The sequence below is a fragment of the Sesamum indicum genome, unplaced genomic scaffold (assembly GCF_000512975.1).
Source record: "Sesamum indicum cultivar Zhongzhi No. 13 unplaced genomic scaffold, S_indicum_v1.0 scaffold00252, whole genome shotgun sequence".
Lineage (NCBI taxonomy): Eukaryota > Viridiplantae > Streptophyta > Magnoliopsida > Lamiales > Pedaliaceae > Sesamum > Sesamum indicum.
This window is the reverse complement of record NW_011628146.1, coordinates 61,115-74,882: the sequence shown is the minus strand read 5'-3', so window position 1 is coordinate 74,882 and position 13,768 is coordinate 61,115. Positions and strand designations below refer to the sequence as shown.

Genomic DNA, 13,768 nt, shown 5'->3' with positions numbered 1-13,768 from the left:
ATCTCAGGAACTCGAGGGTTCATCCACAGCCCTGATGTGATCTGCACCATATTTTATACAAATAAATTTGACTCACGACAGACATTTTTAATAACAAAACAAAACAAAACTAATAATACCCACCTCGTACCCGTGAGAATGCCAAAGCTTCTGCTCATCAGGTGGAAGGGCGTCAAGAATTCGCTCTGAAATTATATACTCCACGCCTACTCATTCACCCGCAATCCAGCAATTTCCAGTTCGACGATTAATGCGTAAATTGTTGAGAAAATACAGCATATATATATATAGATAAATAAATAGTTGAAATATTTACCGATGAGGCGGGCGGTGGAGTCGTCGGAGTCATAAACGGCGCACTGGAGGAAGTCCTGGTTGAGTCGGGTGACATAGTGGTGGGTGTGGATCTGGCGGGTCATGTCGTGGCTGTAAATGGCGAAGGTACAAACGTGCTGGCTCATCTTCTTGATGGGTTTAAGGGACTGCATCATCTGAGCCCCCTTATCGATAATATGCTGCCCCTAGAGAGGAAAGGGCAAGAAAAAAGGAAAAGAAACTGACTGCTACAGGGAACTTGAGGGCGGAATTATTTGCTGCTTGGTTTACTATTCCTGCTAATTATTTTCTAATAATAACTTTGGTAAGATTGATTACCTTGAGAAGAACAAGATGGTAATGCTAGATGATTTAGTTATTGATCAAAATCGATAAACTTACTATAAGCACTCTCTCCATTGTACGCTGCACTTTAACTTGAATAAAGTTTATAACGTAGTAAAGATTTTGTGTATATACATATATGTGTATATTTATATAATTTCAACTGCCTTATGGCACATACTTAAACAATGGAACTCCTATCATTCTTCCTATCAAGTGTGGAGAATTCCATATCATTTATCTTTCATCTTGCAGATTAAGAGGAAGCTGTCGAAAGTTAATCGGGCTCTGGCAGCCCGACTTCTTGAGGAGGAGGAAGAACTGAATGAGATTTAGGGAGCAAATGATGCAGATGTTTAGAAAACATCAAAGGAAAAGAATGGTCGCACAAGTGAAGTTCCAAAGATGAGAAATTTACAACTATGTTTGAAAATAAGTTATTTCGTAGAGGTTATGTTTATGCAAAAAACTTGCTTTTCCTGATTGCTGCTGTTAGTTATGATCAACCATGTAGTACCTTGTTCCCAGGGATTTGTGAAATAGTTGGAACTTTAATAACCCCTGGACAGTAACTAACATAGAGACATGTGAAAATGCACAGGCAGACTTTCTTTAGGTTTTGTCCAAGAACTCGCTCTGATCTACTTCCCATCTTGAATTTTGCTCAAAACATTACCTCAAAGATAAAGAATGCTATGGCTCTACATTCTGTAGGTCATGCACTCTACTCTCACTTGTAATTTCAGGGCCCTCTTGCCTGTACTTGTACCTCGTTGAAACGAACAGATAGATACAGAAGTTAAGCAGGCTCAACATGGAAAGCAGCCAATAGAAAAGATTCAAATGCCCCCTGTTGATCTTATTTCCAGCCAGCCAGCCTCCGCTCCTGGTAATATCCTTTGTTGCGCTGTTCACTATCTTCACAATAATGGTGCTGAGGAAGTAACCAAGAGCCATTGAGGTCCAAAGGAAACAGCTGGAGATTGACTTAAGATCATTCGGCACTTGGGAATAGAAAAATTCTAGCAGCCCGACATAAGTGAACATGTCAGCTATCCCGAATATGAAGTACTGAAACGAAAGCCAAAACACGCTAATGGGGATTGGTGGCTGCAACAATGGGATTGCATCCAGCATGTTGTGGTCTTTTGCAACCTGTTTTCGCTTATGTTCCACGATTGCTGCCACTGCCATGGACAGACATGAGAGGATGAGCCCGACTCCGACTCGTTGCAGGTGTGTTATGCCGGTTGAGATGCCTGTGAATTTTCGAGCTAATGGAACGAAAACTCTGTCGTATACTGGGACGATGATGACCAGAAACGCGACAGGAATGATGGGGAGAGATGCAGGTGGTATCTTGAAATGCTTGGTGATGCTCGTGTCCATGGTGACGCCCTGCTGGATTGAGAAGGTTTGCAGCTGAGCCAAGCAAAGAGTCATGATTATGGTGCAGCAAAAGATTGGAACCATGTTTAGTAAGATTTTAGCATTTTCCACTTGTGTGACTCTGCAGAGTTTCCATGGACTTGGCCTTGGCGTGTCAGGTGTTAAAGATGTCTGGATGGCTGCTTTGTCCAAGAACCTGGTAAATGAACAATGTTTGTAATTTTCGTACTAATATTTATTCAAACTTACATCCTCATGTAATTCGGTAACTAATTTAATGTAACAAGCTCAGCATCAGGCAACCTGAAAGCACTAGAGTGAGATAGAAATTCGGCTTGGTTTGCAGCTTCTGAGTCTCGGTTAATCTCATAGAGTTCATTAGAGTCCTGGGGCAGTCGAAGCTTTCTGTTGCGGATGGCTGCAACATAAACCTGCTTGCACAGAGAAAAGATCCATTTAAGTAAACGTGATTAGTGCAATGAAACTTATGTTTTATTATACCTGTAGAATTTCAGTGAGGGCACTACTCCCGTTAATAACATGGTATCTATACTGCTGTAATCCAACAGCAAAGATTACTATCCCAAAGAACATCGCAACGGTGCTAACAGCAAAACCCCAATCCCAACCTTTATGATCCTGGATCCAGACAAAAAAGGTCAAACTAATTGCACCTCCGATGCATACTGCCAGAAGAAGCCAATTAAAGAAACTTGACTTTTGTTTTGTCTCTTCTGGATCCTTATCATCAAACTGATCAGCACCATGAGAGGGCAAAGCAGATTTAACGCCTCCGGAGCCCAGGGCCACCAAGTAGAGAGCCACAAAAAGCAGTGCAGCATTTGCTCCGCCAAGTTGAATACATTTGGAGTTTGGATCATAGATGTTGCAGAGGGGGGGCTTGAGATGACGATAGTGAGCTTGCAATGCTAGCAATCCAAGCCCCTAGACGGACAGAGTCTCTGTAAGTATAAGGAGAAAAAAGAAAAAATCTTTTTATTCGAAAACAAGTAACCTATACGATACTTACTAAAGCCTCGATGCATGTTGCCACAAGAACTGTTTTGAATCTGCCAATGTAAGTGTCTGCTAAGAAGGCCATGAGGATGGTAAGAATGTAGCTAGTGCCCATGTAATTTGTCAATTGGTTCGCTGCATCGGCTATGTTGAAGTGCATCACCTCGGTAAAGTATGTCACTAGATTAACTGCCAAAGCCATCGTTGCCATGTTCTCGAAAGTAAACGCCCCTTCAAGTGCATAAACGAAAACCAGAGTCACAAAATTGTTAGTATTTGTTGCATTTTTGTACCGAGAAGGGCATTCAAGTTACTGATGTGTATTAGCTTTCCAGATTTTACACAGCCATGCATTACCTAAAATGAGTAAAGAAGCACGAGATCCACCATGTTTATCTTTCTGTGCTGTTTTTCCTCTCCAATCCACCTTCCCTTCAATAAGTTCAGCTTTATCCTGCACATACACGATTGCAAGTTAAAAGAGATGTGAATATGAGAAAATGCTTTACGGCGTACATGAAAAATGAAATGAAGAGTCCCGGATACCATTGGTAGCTGGAATTTTAAGCCCCTGTTGCAGAAAATTCGACAATAGCAAGATTGCCAAAAGCTAGAAGTAAAGAAGCTATAAATATGCATGAATAATATGGATTGTGATGAGAGAGAGAGAGAGGGAGAGAGAGCGAGAGAGAGAGAGAGAGCGAGAGAAAGAGAGAGAGAGAGAGAGAGGTTGATGTGTGGGGTGTGTGTGTGCAGTGTGTGTGGGTGTGTGTATGTGTGTGTGTGTGCAGTGTGTGTGGGTGTGTGTATGTGTGTGTGTGCAGTGTGTGTGGGTATGTGTATGTGTGTGTGTGTGCGTGTGTAATTGGTTACATCTTACACGACAGCCAAGAGATTCCAAAAACATTGGAGTTCATCAAAATTGAGTGCCTGAGATCATTGATCCGTTATTACACTTACTGGTTCAAACTTATCAAATATCGTGAGTCCTTTTCTTGGACACCGTTGGTATCTTTTTTTCTTGGACAGTCTGGTTAACTCTTGTCAAAGCCTGCATGCATTAGGACAGCAACATTGTAGCAGGGCATGTCTACTTCTGGAAACCTTTCTTCTAAGGATGCTGTGTGATGAACATATTCAAATTTCATATGGACAAGTATTTCCTGTAATTACAGTACTAATATCAAACTTTCACTTGTAATTTTCAGACTGAAGAAATGGTAACCAGAGATACCACTCATTAGTTGAACTTGTCTGTGAAAAACAAACTATTTCAAGTTGAGATGACGCAGATCCAACGTCCAGCAGCACAATAAAATGTAAAAACCAAACTATATAATACAAAATTCTCTTTTATTAGGTAGTACTTGAATAAGTAACAAAATATCAGCAACTGAAAAATGCTCCACCACAATGAATAATTATAATCAAGTAGTACTTGAATAAGTAACAAAATATCAGCAACTGAAAAATGCTCCACCACAATGAATAATTATAATCAACAAATGTACACAAGAATAGACTAATACCATAGCCTGTGCAGAGAACGCTGAAATCCGGCTAACCTGTGTATGGAGGTACAAGAAAGAAAAATCCTAGAAATATGATCTATCAGTAGTTCAATAGAGAGTATTTCACGCGTAAGATAATTTTCCCTTTGTCAACTCCAAGCTTGGCTCCGGTTACCAACCAGTGACCTGGCATATCTTGGGGCCCTTTCGACATTTCCGTCATATCCACTATTTTCGCCAGTTTCCCAAGTTGACTGGAGCCATCTCCTTTCTCGTTTGGCAACGAGGATGATGAACCATCAGGCTTTTGTGCAGCGGACAGATTGGAGGGGTTATGATCCCATACAGATCGCCTTATTGTACACCCTGGTACTTTGGAGAAGAGGAGTTTGAGGTGCAAGACGCTTTTCGCACCAAAATCCCAGACGCCTAGTTGGGCACCAGTGACGATGTGAACACCAGAGAGATCTCCGATGCATGTATCTGTATATTCTATTGGTGCAGTACTCACATGGGAAAAATTTTTCCACTTAATTGGTTCAAACCATCGGCTGTCCTGTTCTTCAGGCCCTTGCCACCTGGGCGCACCAATTGCCATGTGTGCATCCCAATGGGGTTGAAGAATCTTAGGAAGAGAAACAAGATGCTGCAAGTTAATAGCAAGACGGTTCTGTTTGCTGCCTTCAAGGCTGAGTTTTAGTCCAGTGACTGGCTTACGCCCAACTGTAACCTGCATATTCATGAAAAGATAGAGATTTGAAACTGAAAATAATTGCAAGTATTTACTCGTAAATCAGCAAGAAGAAGATGATGAACCGAGGTTTTTCTATATCTTATGGCTACCGAACTAGAGCTTATCTCATCGTAATGAAGCAAAAGTGAAAATATATTTTCCAATCACCAATTACAGTTGATGGTTTCAGATCACCAGTCAAGTAACCCAACCAGCCTAAGCTTTCATATTCGAATAAAGAACTCATTCCTTGTATAAAACAGCACAACTAGGGGATAATAATTAATACATGAGCTCCAAATCTTCTAAGTAAATAGTTGCTTGCGTTACATTAAAACAACCAAGCAACATGTATGCATGTATTTCAATTACAACCGGATGCAGATGAGATGCATGCATCCATACTCACAAGATTACCAATCTGAACTTACAAATACACTCTGTAAATCAATCAGGGTGCTGAATAGAAATCCCAGCTCCCTTGCTCTACAGTTAGTTTTCGGAATTAATTAAATAAGAAAGGCTTCAGTTTCTGAACTACACAGTAACAGGGGTGCTTCTTGCCAGTTCTGAACTTAAGGTACATACTGCAACTATGTCGCCATCAGCTCACTAGATGAGAAAAACAGTTGCCAGGCAGACACCCTTTTTATGATTAATTGATTCATTTATTTCTCATTTAAGCAGGAAAGAGGATTTCCAAAGGACTGATACTGGATTTAAGGAAAAATTTACACATCAAATAAACCGAATATAGCATTTCCAAAATAATATACCTGATCCGGGCTTATATAAAGCTTGGCACCCATTAAGCTGAACTGCAGAGACGGGCAAACGGGCTCTTTCCTTTGCAGGTTGTTCTGCTCTGGAGCCCAAACCCGAGAAATTTGGAAATCTAAGAAATACTGAAGATCCTCAATAGGTGGCTTGTCTGAACAAAGTGGAATGACGTGATACAAGATTAGAAAAAGCATTTTCTTAATGAAACCATCAAGGATCAAGACATAACTGTTTTCAGTATTGAGCATCATTGCATATGGATGGAAAATTGCATTATTACTTGCTGACCTGCACTAATATGAAATCAACAAGTCCACCACTTATGCAGCACAAATAATTTAGATTTAGGATTTGCAAAGATGAGGCATAAGCTACCGGTGTCTCTTAACCGGTGAAACAAATACAAATTTACTTTCCATAAATGCACGTCAAACATGTCTTTCACAGAGTCCTCAAAGCATGCAACTATTTCTATATGTTGAAACTACTTGTGCGAAGCCAAAATTAAGCAAAGATGTGAAGGTAAAAAGACAAGACAAAATATGACAAACAATAGAAGATAATGGTATAATGATTCAAACGACCAAAAATCATATGATCCATAACAATGTATTCTTCAGCCTCAAAATATATTGTTAGGAATATCTACGAAACCACAGAAATGGATTCAAATCTTAACTAGAGAAAATAACAATAACAATAGATAGAACACGTTCTTACACTCCAAGTACAACTCAATAGCACGAGTTAAGTGTTTTATTCCAGGCACCCCTTCAAGCAAAGAAACGATAGGCGTAAATGTCATGTTGATCACGTCAGGTGCTCCTTCCACAGTCCTGGCCCACCTGGCATAGCTCTGTTCAAGGTCATCTCCCCCTCTCCTTCTGAAAATGACGGTAACATCCTGCAGATAAATTAACCCCATTTACTTCACCATGTTCATCATCTATACTAGAGGTTGCAAGGAAATTCGACATGTGCTCCCAACAAAACTATCCCAGAGCAAGTGTAACATTATAAGGAAAAAACCAATTTTCAGTAGGATTTCTTAAAAGAAATAAATGCTTTAATAAGCCAAATTCCAGTAAGATTAGTTCAAACTAAGCCAAAATTACTCATAAGGAACACTGCTTCCCTAACCTTGTCCTTGTACTTTAAGGCACCAGCACTTGTATTGCCCTTCGAATCTGAGAACCTCTGCTCTCCAATGTCTTTCACATAGTTTTCAATATCTGATACTGATAAAGGTGATGATTGGTGTTGTCGAATATAGACTATATCCCTTCCACCAATTGTAGCAGAGGTGACAATATGGGTCCCATAGTTTTCAATAAAGCTGAGATAGAAACATTCATGTTAGATACAAAAAGATAATGTAGTCAAACTTCTCCAAGTTTATAGTTAATCACACCATTATCTAATGAAAAATATTCTTCAAGATTCTCAATGCATGAAATGCTTAGAAACATGGTTGGTGCATGAATGATAAATGCCAAAAGAAGTGGAGTTCTGACAAAAGACTTGATCGATATTAGCAGTGAAGCTTTTCAGTCCGTCATCCTTCACAAGCACCCAAACAAGCATACTTTTCAATAGCCTATATGATTAGTCAGTTTTAAAACTAAAAGACCACAAGATTAGTAATTGTAAGAACATGAATATTAAAGGAACTTATTTCATGTATTATCCAAGCCAAACATTACAGACCAGTGAAAATAAGAAGATAGTACTTTGAGAAAATGTTTCACCTTGCCAAGGACGCAGGATCCCAAGAATATGGAACAGCGCGTTTTATTTCATCACGTAAAACTAAATTGTGTTTTGCAAGTTTAACGCTAAATAGTGGGATGACGTATCCAACCATGGCAAGTGATTTTGTGGCAGCTGCATCAAGTTGCCAAGATCCGCTGAAATTAAACATAGAATTAAAGCTTCCAAGTGGTATATGACCAGGCACACTTGACTTTTCATTGAAGTATTTTGCCATCTGTAAGTCCAAGTACCAAAATGAATCATTAGATCTTATAAGCCACAACTGAGACATTCAGGCAAGCATATTTAAATTTTATATCCTATAAAGAATGGACTGCAACCACTCCATCTCAGTAGACAAAGATGGTCATCAGTATTGGTTATACATATAATGGAAAACAAAATGTCCTTCCCCAAGTGTACGTATCACCTCTAGAAGTAAAAATATTGGTTAAAAAATAAGGATGCTCGTATCTGATTCTGATGCATGCAAAAGTTTCAAATTACATATATTGGAAGGACTGTAACTTTCACTTTGCACTCTTGAAGGTTACATGCTGACCACCTATTTTTAGTTTGATACAAATGAAACATGCAAGTAAAATCAAAAGGAAGAAATCACGATTGTATATCACAATACATACACAGATATGATAGTCAAAGTTACAACCATTCTCATAAACCTAATCTAATTAGAATCAATTTCCAATACATCTGAAAGACTTTAGTGGGCATAAGAATCAATATCTTAAAGTAGGGTGAAAGTAAAGAGAAAAATTTGTGACAATATGAAGAATACATGCATCCCATCCTTCACTTGTCAATTATTTACCATGGTTCCCAGTCTCTAGGGGAATAAAAGATTTAATGCTGCTTTAGATGGCCAATATTGCACAGATAACAACGTTAATACAGTTTCCTTCTTGCCTGAGAAACGTGCAAGAAGCCCTCCCCAAACGAAATTCAAGGGTGAAATCTTTAGGATGCCATGAAAATTGAGGCAGTATATTCTTATCAACCATTTGAACGGAGTATGTACTTTATACTTATCAACTATCTAACCAAGATTCATACATATAGCATCACTATATTATGAACATTATACTCTCACCAACCATTTGAAACAGGATCCACATATCAATTCTGTCTCAGATTGAACATCCAGAATATCAAAAGCACACATCACAACAAGGAAATTGCACATTCCAGATGAGCCCCTGAATCCAGTCAGTATCAAGGAGTACGAAATCATCCAGTCAACTGGCGCGGCACCAATCAAGAGAGAACCCCTAATTCAAGAACTTTATGAAACTCGTATATTTGTTAACTGTCAAACTCCACCAAAGGATACCATAACCAAACCACCAATCAAGAGAGAACCCCTAATTCAAGAACTTAGGGAAACTCATATATTTGTTAACTGTCAAACTCCACCAAAGGATACCATAACCAACCAAGACGAATTCAGCATCATAACCAGAAAAGAATAACCATAACAGATAAAAGACACATCCCGTAAAACAAGTTCAAAGAGAAGGGATGAAAATAACTGAAGGCTCAAGATAAAAACTGACCTCATGAAAGCTCCAAACAGGGGTCTTCTCGTTAGAACTCTGGCCTCTGGAGCATTCAATGTCAACAGACACATCCGGGATCACACAAGATTCAGAGATTTCAAGATTTCTCGTTTGCTCTTCATCAATATGCACCAAACGAGACCCTGGGGCACCCTTACAGTACAACAGCCTGATATCGGAAGTGACGTCAAAGCCCCGACCAAGTGCTTGGAGTGAGTTGCAGAGCGTGGTGATTAGTGCATTTTCTGGAACAGTTAAGCCTCCGGTGCTACTTAGGTTCTTATTCGGAGATGACGCCATGGAATGATACAGATTCAAAAATGGTTCTTCATCAGCACTGTATCATACAATCAAAAAAAAAAAGAAACCGAGAATTTTTGGGGGTTTTCTTGATGAGTTTCTTTCTTGGGAGGCCTGAGAAGATGGGGGATGGCGGTGTTGGTGAGTCAAAGGTTGGACTTTGGACATAACAAATAACAATGCTCTTGTTGTTGGCTTTGGTTTGGTTGTTTGAATCAAAGGGCGGACGTTTGACTCTGACTGTAATAATGCAAAAAACGCGTTGTCCTCTTCTATGGATAATCTTGATATTTATTGACGACACCTTCTCTCTCTCTCTCTCCTGTCTGAGGCGACTTCTCATCTTTCAACATTATATTCTGCTAATTATAATCAGTTTTCCAGGTTGCTTTGGAGGAACAAAACTGCTGCTTTATTACTAAAACTGCATTGCATAGTTCAACTATTAAATATATTCATTCTGTCATTAATATCATAATCTCAAATATTACAACATACAAAATTATTTTAGACTATTGGTAATTTTTGTAAGAAAAGTTGAATATGATCAAAGCGAAATTCGATACGTACCCTACAACAGGATCATAGGATGGTCATTGTTATTGCAAGAACTCAATGAATATTACAGTTCACCTCCCATAATATCCAATTGTATATACAACTTTTGATGTAAGAATATTTACGACCAACCATCGAATAATTTTCAGAATATTATGGACTTGTTATATGCCAATAGTATTTTTGTTAGAAGTTTTTTGAAATAGTGAGGCGTTATCCTTGCGAGAGGACAAAAACAATCATTCCTCGAACACTTATCTGATTAATTCAACAAATCTTATAAATGAAAAGTTAGCACTAACCACAATCATCAGCAGAAGAAGAAGTTCCATGTTTTAACCAAACTCTAGAAGTTTTATCTGTCTTTAAGCAAAGTAGCCAATTCCTTGCTCTTGGAACATCCAGAAATTCCATATTATTAGATACTATGAACTCATTTTGGCAACTACAAAACTTTGCAACAGTAAGTACTAGTTTTCATTACTTTTCCATAGTGAACACAGCCATATTGTTCATGAAGAAGCATGAGAACAAAGTGTAATGGATTCTCCTTTTTATTGTAGACGAAAAGCTATGCACAGGGTGTGTGCTTGATGCAATCACTTTGTTTGGTCCTCAAGTGAGCAGCTGCTTGCTTAATAATTCTGTAATCTAGGCCATTCACTCTTTTATCAATCCTGTGGATCAGAACCCAGGACAGATTTAGAGGAATTCTCTTTTTCCTCTGTTGAAGATGTACGATGAACATGGGTCTGAGTTTTACTTAAATCGTCATACAACTCATCATACTTCTCCCTGAGTGCTTGAAGCTTCAGTTCACTGTCATGGATCCGTGAATCCATGTTAAACTCCTGGATATTGACATGACCTTCAAGCATGCTAACCACCTCTGACATCGCAGGTCTTAGTGTTGGAGCAGGACTCGTGCACAAGAGAGCAACTCTGATAATTTTTTCTGCCTCGTTTTTATTGAAGTTAGAACCCAGCCTTGGATCCACAAGCTCCATGAGACTTCCTTTCTTCTGAAGAACAAGAGCCTGAAACAGGAGCAAATTAGGAATGAGAAGACCATGGCATAGAATAAGAAATCATGATCATATCATTAGATGCACTCAAGACAAGCCATGGAAACTGAGAGAACTCTTCTTTGCTCTAACATCTGATTTTTCTTACCCAGTCAAGAAGACAAAAGAAATTCTCACTGGGGCTAAATTTCATGTTGCTCTTTCCAGCAACAATTTCTAATGCAACGACGCCAAAGCTGTAGACATCTGCTTTATGGGTTAAGTGACCCCATAGTACATATTCTGGAGCGATGTACCCTCTGAGAAACAAAAATGTCTCTTTAGTAGCAGTGCAAGCATGTGCTGTAACGTTAACATGCACCAAATATGTCAAGCCAGAACTCATGCAAATTTAGTCCAAAGAGGATATGATGCCGCATAGAATCAATGAAGTAAAAGGAAGGCATGGTTTCTGAAGATATTCGAATTGCCACATTCAAAATGAAATTAGATACTACTATAATCTTGTAGTAGCCACTGAAAAAACTATGTTTAGAGAAGATATAGGTAACTTTTTATGCTTGTAGGCAGGAAGCAAATCAGAAGTATCTCTTAACTAGAAAGAACAACAGCATTGGCATAATATGTGAAAGCTAACTCACTTGGTTCCAGCAATTGTGGTGATGATATGCGTGTTCTCTTCTTCAACAAGTTTGGCCAATCCAAAGTCGGAAATCTTTGGATTAAGATCTTTGTCAAGCAGAACATTGTTTGTTTTGATGTCTCTATGGATAATTTTCAGAGTTGATTCTTCATGCAGAAAAGCCAGTCCTTTTGCTACACCGACACAAATGTTTTGTCTTCTTGGCCAGTCCATTTCCAACTGATATTCCTCTGGTCCTGTACTCGATAACAAGTATATAATTAATGAATGTTAACAGAAGAGGACATACAAACATATCTTGTTTTCAGAGTCGTGTTCATAGAATCAGACAATGCATAAAGGAATTAGATGACGACATTCACCAAATAGAGCACGGGCAAGGTTATTGTTCTCCATGTATTCATAAACAAGCAGTAATTGACTTCCTTCAATGCAGCATCCATACAGTTTCACAAGATTTGGATGCTGTAATCCAGAGAGTAGGCCAATTTCATTTACAAACTCATGATTCCCTTGTTTTGATTTGGCAGCAAGCTGCTTGACTGCAATAATTGCACCATCCAGTAGTGTGCCCTGCGATCAAGAACTAGGGCACTTGTACATAGTCCATCTTACATTGACATAAAGATAGAGAAACTGACCACAAGCGAAAATCTAAGTCCATACTGCTACTTACCCTGTAAACTGATCCAAAACCACCTTCCCCGATTTTGTTTGCAGCATCAAAATTGTTTGTGGCAGCCTTGATTTGTCTATAAGTGAAGAAACCGGCATGCAAATCTAACCCTCTTAAAACTGAAAAAAAAAAAATGATTTGAGGTGCTAAATTTGCTGCAACCTAAAAGACAAGGAACTGAACATCTTCAAGGCCATCATCTCTGGGGTGGGCTTTAGTTAAAATTTTCATTAACATATATAATTGTTATATGGCACATCTATGGATCTAAGAGAAAAGACAAACTCTATTTGTAATTTTATATTTCCTGCTCTGAAAGTTGGACCATTTTTTTCAGCATCACCTTGTTCCCTTGAGATCCTTTCTCCTATATATTGATTCCACCAAGCATAAAAGATAACTGCAAGAATGAGAAACAAGGCCAAAAACCCTGCTCCTGTTGAGATGAAAATCTTCCTTTTCCAGTGAGATGGAGGCTTGAAATCTACACAGCAAAAAAGCAGGATGAACCAGAAGCTGTTTTCAGTTTTCTTTTGCACTAGAAAATTGACATAGAAAAGACCAGTGCAGAAAAAGATTGTTAGAAGAACAAGAAAGATAGTCTATACCAAATTCTCTAAAGTACTATAGTAATCCAAATAATAGCCAAGAGTTTTAAGTTGAGGACCACATGCTATTGTGATGTAACTTCAATTAGCATGTGTATGCCATCAACAACTAATGGTGAAATACACAGTAAATTATAAATTCTGTCATTTGAGGATATAGAGGTGTTGCATGGTAGAGCATACAGTCATACCAGATTCCACAGAAATAGCAGATATCAAAGGACCGTACGTTCCTCGGGTTGGGACAGCTGTTGTTCCCTTCCCAGTATACTGAAAACGTATCTCTAGAGTGTTATTTATCACCATTGCTGTGAAATTTCTTTTAACAACTTTGTCAACTCCTTTTGCCCCTTGCTCAATATCAAAATCTTTCAGTCTCTGTTCACCCTGCATTAAATTTAATTTAGTCAAAATCAGCGAATGTATCTACCTAAAAGTGCAATGTTCCGTACAAGACCTGGATATACACATCAAACATCCGTCTTCCTAGACTTTGGAATGACTGATTATCCCTTAAAATAATCTCTGCAAAATGAAGT

General features: G+C 38.7%; 4 protein-coding genes across 4 annotated transcripts in view; all 4 read right to left on the bottom strand.

Annotated features, from left to right (window-relative positions):
• Positions 1-5: 5 nt before the first annotated feature.
• LOC105179966 (oil body-associated protein 2A-like) lies at positions 6-735 on the bottom strand (the record flags this gene model as incomplete). The annotated part of the gene is made up of 4 exons (XM_011103628.1): positions 718-735; positions 317-521; positions 124-206; positions 6-41 (listed from the first exon to the last, which is right to left on the bottom strand). Coding segments are annotated over exons 1-4 (342 nt in total), but the record flags the coding sequence as incomplete, so codon positions are not given.
• A 529-nt stretch (positions 736-1,264) lies between these two features.
• Positions 1,265-3,692, bottom strand: LOC105179965 (protein NRT1/ PTR FAMILY 4.5-like). Its single transcript, XM_020691501.1, has 6 exons — positions 3,613-3,692; positions 3,424-3,520; positions 3,080-3,297; positions 2,551-2,994; positions 2,353-2,480; positions 1,265-2,245 (listed from the first exon to the last, which is right to left on the bottom strand). Exons 1-6 carry the CDS (start codon positions 3,613-3,615, stop codon positions 1,354-1,356), a joined length of 1,782 nt encoding a protein of 593 aa, XP_020547160.1. The 5' UTR covers positions 3,616-3,692; the 3' UTR covers positions 1,265-1,353.
• An 803-nt stretch (positions 3,693-4,495) lies between these two features.
• On the bottom strand, positions 4,496-9,974 carry LOC105179961 (MACPF domain-containing protein CAD1). The gene is made up of 6 exons (XM_011103622.2): positions 9,417-9,974; positions 7,839-8,077; positions 7,231-7,426; positions 6,811-6,994; positions 6,087-6,241; positions 4,496-5,307 (listed from the first exon to the last, which is right to left on the bottom strand). The coding sequence occupies exons 1-6, from the start codon at positions 9,717-9,719 to the stop codon at positions 4,678-4,680; spliced, it is 1,707 nt and encodes a 568-aa protein (XP_011101924.1). The 5' UTR covers positions 9,720-9,974; the 3' UTR covers positions 4,496-4,677.
• Positions 9,975-10,749: 775 nt separating this feature from the next.
• Positions 10,750-13,768, bottom strand: part of LOC105179964 (probable leucine-rich repeat receptor-like serine/threonine-protein kinase At3g14840) — a 7,803-nt gene continuing 4,784 nt past the window's right edge. The window contains exons 13-20 of the mRNA XM_011103626.2: positions 13,687-13,762; positions 13,421-13,616; positions 12,965-13,105; positions 12,622-12,740; positions 12,308-12,518; positions 11,944-12,181; positions 11,451-11,601; positions 10,750-11,314 (exon numbers count right to left, since the gene is read on the bottom strand). Coding sequence (XP_011101928.2) covers positions 10,949-11,314; positions 11,451-11,601; positions 11,944-12,181; positions 12,308-12,518; positions 12,622-12,740; positions 12,965-13,105; positions 13,421-13,616; positions 13,687-13,762 — 1,498 coding nt within the window. The 3' untranslated portion in view covers positions 10,750-10,948. The remainder of the gene's footprint in view (positions 11,315-11,450; positions 11,602-11,943; positions 12,182-12,307; positions 12,519-12,621; positions 12,741-12,964; positions 13,106-13,420; positions 13,617-13,686; positions 13,763-13,768) is intronic.